Source organism: Ceratina calcarata, unplaced genomic scaffold (assembly GCF_001652005.2).
Source record: "Ceratina calcarata isolate Rehan_Ccalc_2016 unplaced genomic scaffold, ASM165200v1 scaffold329.2, whole genome shotgun sequence".
NCBI classification, from domain to species: Eukaryota; Metazoa; Arthropoda; class Insecta; order Hymenoptera; family Apidae; genus Ceratina; species Ceratina calcarata.
The window spans coordinates 261,330-269,514 of NW_017155624.1; the positions used below are offsets into that span (position 1 = coordinate 261,330).

The window sequence follows — 8,185 nt, forward strand, 5'->3', positions numbered from 1 at the left end:
AGACAAATTTCTTTACACATTATTCTTTCACAATGGCAGTCATTTTGACTGCTTTGGGCAATATAGGTATATACTAAGTTTCAGTCTTTCTAGTGTTAAGGAAACTTACGTTACGTTCTTACCTTACTGAACAATACAAACATTCCATACTTTATTCTATTACCTTTCATACTATATCAACTTTGAAGCCTCTGAGGAAGAGATACGTTCACTTCCATTATTCCGCGTAATGTTAGATTGCGTGAGAATAAGAGACAATCGGTTCTGCGAAACGAACTGTCGCGACGCGACGATGGAGAAAGAAAGAAAAGAGATCCCTGGGATGGGATCACGATTTGTCTCGTTAGAAGGTGGAAAACGTCGACGACAGAAGCGTCGAGTCAGCGGTTTTCCCGCCGCTGACGCCCACCAGGAAAGCATCGACGGCAGCAAAAATAATTGGTGCCTTCCCCTTGATTCCCGACACTCGCGTAACAAGGTCCATTTCCATGGAATAACCATCAGCGGTAATTGGCACCTACGCAGCGCCCTATCATATTTCAGAACGAGCATAGGCGAGCTGAGAGGGCGGCAACCGGACAGGGGTGGAAAGGAAACCAGGAATCACGGTACAAGGGATGCGACGTGGATCGCGTTTTTATACAGCACCCTTTCGTTTTTCAGTTTGATTGAAGAACTAATCTTTGCGTATAACGAAGCTGTATATAATCAGACGGTTTACTAGCAACTCTATCTCCCATTCGGCATCTTTTATTGTGTACAAATCATGTTTAAAGAAACTCCACTTTGTTCATTTCGTACTACGTCGATTAATATCAAATAAGTATATCTGGATAGAGAATCTAACAACTTACCTGTTTTAAGAGAAAGGAAGGTGAATTCTCAAAGGCCGTGGTTGAGTTGATTTATTTTTATTGCAGAAACATGATGGAAACTTGGCTATCTTTTAATATCAGACATGAAACGATACTTCAGTATTCTTTAAATTAAACATACAAGTTCTAAGAAATCACAATTTTATTAAAGGTGCTATTATTAGTCAGAAAAAAAATTGCCAAGTTTCTCCTCGCAGGAAAGGAATGAAAGGTAGCGGAGAACAACTGCTTGTCACTCGTGATAAAACACGATGCACGCGTGATGCTCCAACAAAGCCGAGGGACGATTATTCTCGGGGCAACGGAAAAAGATAAAAAAGAAATGCAAGTAAGAAGAAAAGGGAACGTCGAACGAGCATCACCCGGTTCGATTTTCTCGCGAGCAACTGAATCAAAAACGAAACGAATGAAAATAAGAACACATAAGAAGGTGTACACAAGATGTAGCATTTAATGCTCACGTTTCAAAAAAACACTATACAATGGACATTCTCTAACATAGACCACCTTTGACATAGACCACCTTCCTTTCGTCGGTCACCACGTCGCGATCCGTGATGTGTTTTGAACACAATCGATCCGGGCCAATTTCACGGGCGATCGATCGACTCTGTTCCCACCGTGCAGCGCAGACACGTCGGGAGTCGCGTGTACACGCGTGTTCAGGCTCACTCTCTGGATGCGTGTGTGCACGTGATCCCGTGTATACGTTTAATACTAATATTTTACATCGACAGGTATCAGTTTCCGGTTCACTGTGTCTTCTTCGTCTCCCACGATCTAATTTTTTGATTAAATTTCCTCGAACGCTTGCGTCCCAGTCGCGGTACACGCGTCGCGATATCGTGCGAAGCTACTACGCTATCGAAGAGTAAACACAGAACACAGTTCGATTCGATTCGTTTTTTTTTTTTTTAATTTATTTGCCGTTCCTCTTGTTTTTTTTTCTTTTTTACTTAAGGGTGTCAATAGGTCGTCAATACGCAAACAGTTGAAAAAATCTGATTCCATACCGATATAATAAATTTGTAGCTTACTATACACATCATCGTCACCATCAGCATAATCATAATCATCGTCGTATATCATCATCATGGTTATCAGCATCATCACCACCATCATCATCATCATTATCATCAGCGTGTTATAGTAATTGTTTTACCCAGCCGACGATCGTAATGACGGTGGTCGCGATCTTCAGGCGGACGGGCCTGGCTGGACGAACTGTCCGACCCTCGTTATCATCGCCGTCATTACGATCATCGCCGGCAACGCAACGCCGGTCGGCGACGCGCTCGCCAACGTTATCGTTCTTTCCGTAATTACACGATAATTATACATTACTTTCCATCCGCTATTCTCGTCCTCGCAAATATTTTTCTCTTACTCGGTCGTCGTAGTCGATCCCATTCCGTTCCATTCATCTTCCGCCTCACACGCGTCCCTCCCACACGCATGCACGCACATACGATCCATTCGTCCAACCAATCACTCTCACTCACTCTCTCGTTGCCCTATCTTGTCGCCGCTCATAAAATCTTTGTTTTTAAGTTTCTTTACCCTCTAACATGATTATTACTTAGATACCTTACTGTTACTTCGTATACATTTTTAAGGCGATGATTCATTCAATCGGGTGAAATCATTTAGAAAACGAACAGCCAATAAACGTCGTCCGTTCGCCGCCGTCTTCACATCCCTTCCGCAACCGCCAGAACACTATGTTTATCTTGCGCATCGCCTACACACTCGGCGACTCGTATAGGCTTTCCCTCGTTCAATCGTTCGTGCGATCCTCATATTTAAAAACTTGTCTCCTCTACGTGATAGTCGCAAAACGCGTCGGTGAACACTTCCACGAACATCTGTATGCGTTGTTCAAATCCCTACGATGACAGTAAATAGGACAAGGATAAAAAGGCGTTCACGTTCTTGGCAGCGTTTCGCGTCCTTCCGAACGGACCGTCGATCTTCCGATGAAAAAATAATTCTAATCGTTATCATAGTCCCATGGATTGATAAAAATCGAGATTCTTTCGCGCAGCAAAATTGATCACAGACAGAAATGACGGTCCGTCGCGCAGTGTTACTCAATTAATCGCGATTACCGAACGTAAGGTAAGAATTCGAAGAAGGTTGAAATTTCTCGTGTTCACGGCGACACGACGCGCCAACGAGTGGTCCGGATCGGTCAACGGAGCGTACAACAACAAAATTAAACAATATATCGTTCAACAAATAGAATTCGTAAAAAACGCGTCGCTCTGTCAACCATCGTTCCCGGACCTCGCGTCGGCTCGTCGATCGGCCGCATTCGCGTCTTCCATGATTGTCTCTGACTTGATAATCGTTTATATTGTAGATAATACGCGATCAGATTTTCGTATCGAGCGCGACGCACGATTGTTCCTCCGGTTGTGGCGTCGACGAAGGTTCGTCCGATTCACGATAAAAGGCCAGTCCGCGTCTGGAAACGATGCGATACGTTGGTTCGTTAAAAAGTCTGGGTCCCCGTGTCGTAGAAGAGTTGCACTGAAGCAGTCGCTCGCGTTAAAACGTTTAAAAAATGCGTCGACGCCGTAGAACAATTGTGAGACGCGCGAGTACGCCGACTTCTAACGTTTGCCGCGTTTTATTCGTATACCGTGTATCCAGGTAACCAGGTCGTCGAGAAATTTCAACCGGGAAACGTCCTTACCAACGTTCTTTATATCTCTGTTTGTAAGTATGCGTTTTTTTTAATGATTTACTTCACTTTTTATCTGAAATCAAATTTCGAGTGGAAAGGATCGCACGATCGATCTCGGCGCTCGTGAAGAGGAGCTACGCACGCGTGTTCACTCGTCGATCACGAAACCTTTGGGGATCGACGAGCGTTAATCTTGGGAATTTCACCAATTAACCAGGACCTATAATAATGACTTCTCTCGCACCTGAGTCTTTCGGTATACGTGGGTTATCGTTTCTTTTCTTTCAGTATACTAGTACGCCGCTCAGCCGTGGCGAAAACGAAAAATCGAGCTCTATTTTTTTGTTACCTGTTTTAATTTCTTCAGTGATAGTACCAGAAGACGACTTCGATTAAAGGAGAACGACTCGATGTCTGACGATTTTGCCACGGTTCGCGACAAGAGCAGTGTGTTTACGTTTAAAATTTTTATACAAGATTTGCGTGTATGCGGGCGTATTGAAAATATCGATAAAATTTGTCTCGTATGCTCTGCGTCTATTTCGCTCGCTAGAGTACCGCTTCTCTCGCTGATTCTCCCTATCTCTTCCTTCCGTTTCATTTTCCCTTCTTTGCTACTCGAGTATCAAATAAATTGATTTGATCGTTAAGTGAATAGGCACAGTAAATTTGTATAGATATGGTTCTAAATGTGTCATCGATTTGTCATTTGGTCACAAATTAAACTGTTTGTTTCTCTTTTCACTACATGAAGCATTAATAAAATTGTCCCTTACTCTTCAATTTACTGTAACACAAAAGGGAATTATGAGATTTGACTGAATTTTTTATAAATGAAGTAAAAATAAACGTTCAATAATTGTAGCAATCCTATTACGTTTGGAGAAATGTGTGTCTACGGGATTGCATTCACGAGATGCATCGTATCGAAGAACTTCGATCGATCCTGAACACCAATCGACAGTTCCGTTTCGAGATTCCTTGAGGAAAAGAAACGAAATCTCGCCTCGTTCCCGAGCTCGTTCTTGGGAAACGAGAAAATTTTGTCGCCCGAAATGCACACAGTCGGATGCATTGCTCGAAATTTGGTCGGTTTCCGATGTTTCCCCGATGGAACTCGAGACACGATGTAACGTCGTTCTCGAGGAAGCTTATCTCCGATGGCCAATCAGAAGAGTATGTCTTACAGTCAATACAATCTAAATAGTACGATGTTTGAACGAAGAAAGATAAAAGCCGATTTCTTTTGATTGAATTGTCATATTCAGATATTTATGGAAGATATCAAAAATAGTTGTTAGACGATCTCGATTACGCTCGAATGATTTAAAATAATGAGAGTTCTTGACGACGCGTATTAAAAATTAAATAAACCATTGATCAATAGAGAAAGTAAAAAACACTACGTAAAAGAAAGATTTTCATTATAGCAACTTGCCATTATACTTGATTCCTTGTGTGTTACTGAGCTCATTCACTTGACTATGAACAAAAGGAGAAGGAACGACGCGAGAAGCGTAAGAATTCTGCGTAGCCCTGCCAATCTTATGATTCTCTCTCGGTCTCCCGACGTCTCACGCTCGCCGTGACTCAATTAACTATTTATACACAATATATTATATTAATTAAACTGTAGATCGTGTACGCAACTTCCTCGCTCGTTTCGGATTTTCCTATTCGTTTCGTTCTTCATTTTATTTTTTTAATTATCCTTACGGTGCGGGGAGACGGGGCTTGGGTAATAACGCTCATTCACGCGCGCCTTTGTCTACATGTTTCTTCCATGTATATGTGTGTTTTACGTGTTTCTGTGTGTGTGGAGTCGGATCAGGTGGAGGAGGAGGGATCTGACCGCGTCATCGAGTCGTGGTCGATGAATTACCGTCCGATCCGCTCGCAGGTATCTATATTTTGCATTTATATATTTATATTTATATATATATACCTTCTTTATATATATATATATAATCCCTCACCACTATCGTTTGCGTATACTATCCACTTTCTCGCGCTCGCATACCCTCACCAGCCTCGTGCCTCTTCTTCCAGCATGTTCCTTTATCCGCTCGCTCCTACCTCCCTGGCTCATAACCCGTTCGTTTCTCTTCTTTTTCAACCACCGGCGCGTCTCCTCGGTCCAGTACGTACACCGAACACGGCACAACACACACGAGAATAATTATCGTCCCAAGTCCAATTTTAAAACGCTCGCTTGTGTTATATATATTACAACAGGGGGATGTGGGGGTTCGGGGGGCACATGTTACTTCAGTTATGTATATATTTATAATATATAATTACTTCTTCCTTTAATTAGTAAATTCATTTATAATTAATAACTGTACAAATTTCAATGTCACCTATATAATATATGCAAATGAATGTGGTCGACGCTCGAGTCCGGCACACGCGTCGATTTCATTCTACTGTCCTAAAAACTGATTCTGTTCGCCGTCCACCTTGTCCTCTTCTTTCGTTCATTTCGCAATTCTTCTTGCTTCCGGTTTCGCAAACCCTGCGGTTACACACGCGTATTCACGTGCCCTGTTCAGGCTTCAGAGACTACGTCTATCTCTTCCCTCCGTCACGTTTTAAAACGACGCCCACCCTTAAATTCTTTTCTCTATTTATATATATTTATATTTATGTATATATATATATACCCGTATATATCTATACACATGCGTTCTCTGCGTGCCGTGTGTGTGTGTGTGTGTGTATATATATATACATATATACTCGTTCGTTTGTTTCTTTCAAATCCCGTCGCACGTTTCAACCCACGCACCTATAGAATCTTTCGTTTCGCTTACACCCGCGCGTGGACATCTACGCGTACTCTATACATACAATAAACGTGATTCGTACGAGCACCGGGTTTCTTCAACTTCCACCCTCTTCCACGTCTCGTTTTTTCATCCGTCCTGCTTCTGCCTCCCCATTTTTTAATGTACACATGCCCGCTAGAAATTGCCTATATCACTCTATCCGACGAAGGGCGTTCACCCCCTCGCCGCGGCGTGTTCTCCCCCGTATCTCTCCTCCCGATATAATCGTTAATTAATAATAGCTCGATCGTATTAAAATTTAACATTTAAATTCTTCGATCACTACGATATTACACCGCGACATTTGTACACAGAACAATCACATGAAATTTCCTCTCTCTTTCTCACGCGGCTCCTCGTTTCTTCGTTCTCCAAGCCGCGCCACTGTTCTCCCTCCTTCCCGTTCGTTTCGAGTCATCATGCTTCCGGTTTCACGCGTTCCGCTCTTCTCTTCCGACTCTCCGTCCATCGGAGGCTTCCGGTTTTTCCTTCTTCGCTTTTCCTCCACGACGTCACGTCCCTCCGCGCGAAAACCGGACCGGCATCTTAGCTTCGACCGTGAACGTCGCCTGTGCTTCCGCTGGCCCGAGCTGCCGGCAGCTTTCGACGACGCCTCGACGAATTGTATCTCGTCCTTCCGCGTCGATCTCCGTGCCTCGGAGGCGACGGATCACCGTGCACCTCGCTCTACGCCGACCGGAGCATGCTGCTTCCGTTTCCCGAATTTCCGCAAGAACCGTCATTCCACCGTCTACCCTCACGTGCGACTACTACAACGTGACAGATCAAACGGTACCATGAATGCCAGTCCAATATCTATCGCTCCGAAAACGATGGAAAAAGTGAATGAATATTTTTCAGGAATTAAAACAAATCTAAATTCTAATTCATTAATATTACAATTTTCATATTTCGTATCAGGCAATATGAAATATTATCTAAAACATTTATTAGAACTCATTTAACATACGATTAGATGTGAATCGCTGTATTAACATAACTGTAAGTCAGATTGGTTCAATGAAAGCACGACTCGCATTATTTGTAAAAATTGTATGTTACACTCAACAATTTCGAACACTAACGACGATAATCAAACAATACACTAGTCTACAATTTGTCTATGCTTCCTATAATCAAGAGATGCCTGTAATCTCTTTTGATATAAGGGTGACGGTTTCGTCCGATGACCATCTACGCCCTCGTCCAATAATTTAAGCCCCCGTTCGATCTTCGGTTTCTGCCCATCAATCTTTCCATCGTCATCGTTGCTCGTCACCGGTTAGATTACCAAATCAACCGTGCGTGGCCTGAACTCTACAGTCTTTCCCACGTACCTTTATAAGTGATGTCCGTAGTATTCTGGCGGGTAATGGTACTGATTGTGGAAGGTAGGATCGCCGGGCGGCCGGTGCATCATGCTCGCCGCCTGTCCGTCCATCATGTAGCCCATCGTCGCGTCCGGGCTGTATGCCCCGCTCGGACCTGCGGACAATGGCGGAAACACTACACGTTACTACGGTTAGATCTCTGTTCTGAAATTGGCGAGGGGTCATTGGCAAAGCTTGTCAGTTCCCTTGGAAGCAGTCCTGACGATACAAACCAAGAACAGAACAATACCTTTCGAAGAAAATCTGACAAGCTGTGTGTACCTAATCGATGTCACATTCTGTGTTTTTGGTAAAATTGAATTAAATAGGATCGAAATGTATAATTTGTTTAAAAATATCGGAAGTATAAAGTATCAATCTTTGTGACATCGACTGTATCGACGCGTTCATGTCACCCTTAAG

General features: G+C 43.1%; 1 protein-coding gene across 4 annotated transcripts in view; it reads right to left on the bottom strand.

The window, feature by feature from the left end:
* Positions 1-4,380: 4,380 nt before the first annotated feature.
* Positions 4,381-8,185, bottom strand: part of hth (Meis homeobox homothorax) — a 427,894-nt gene continuing 424,089 nt past the window's right edge. For 3 of the 4 annotated variants that reach the window (XM_026813411.1, XM_026813410.1, XM_018024364.2), the window contains 2 exons: positions 7,730-7,898; positions 4,381-7,162 (listed from right to left, as the gene is read on the bottom strand). In XM_026813411.1, coding sequence (XP_026669212.1) covers positions 7,732-7,898 — 167 coding nt within the window. In that variant the 3' untranslated portion in view covers positions 4,381-7,162; positions 7,730-7,731. The remainder of the gene's footprint in view (positions 7,163-7,729; positions 7,899-8,185) is intronic. The other variant, XM_018024365.2, reaches the window with a different exon arrangement.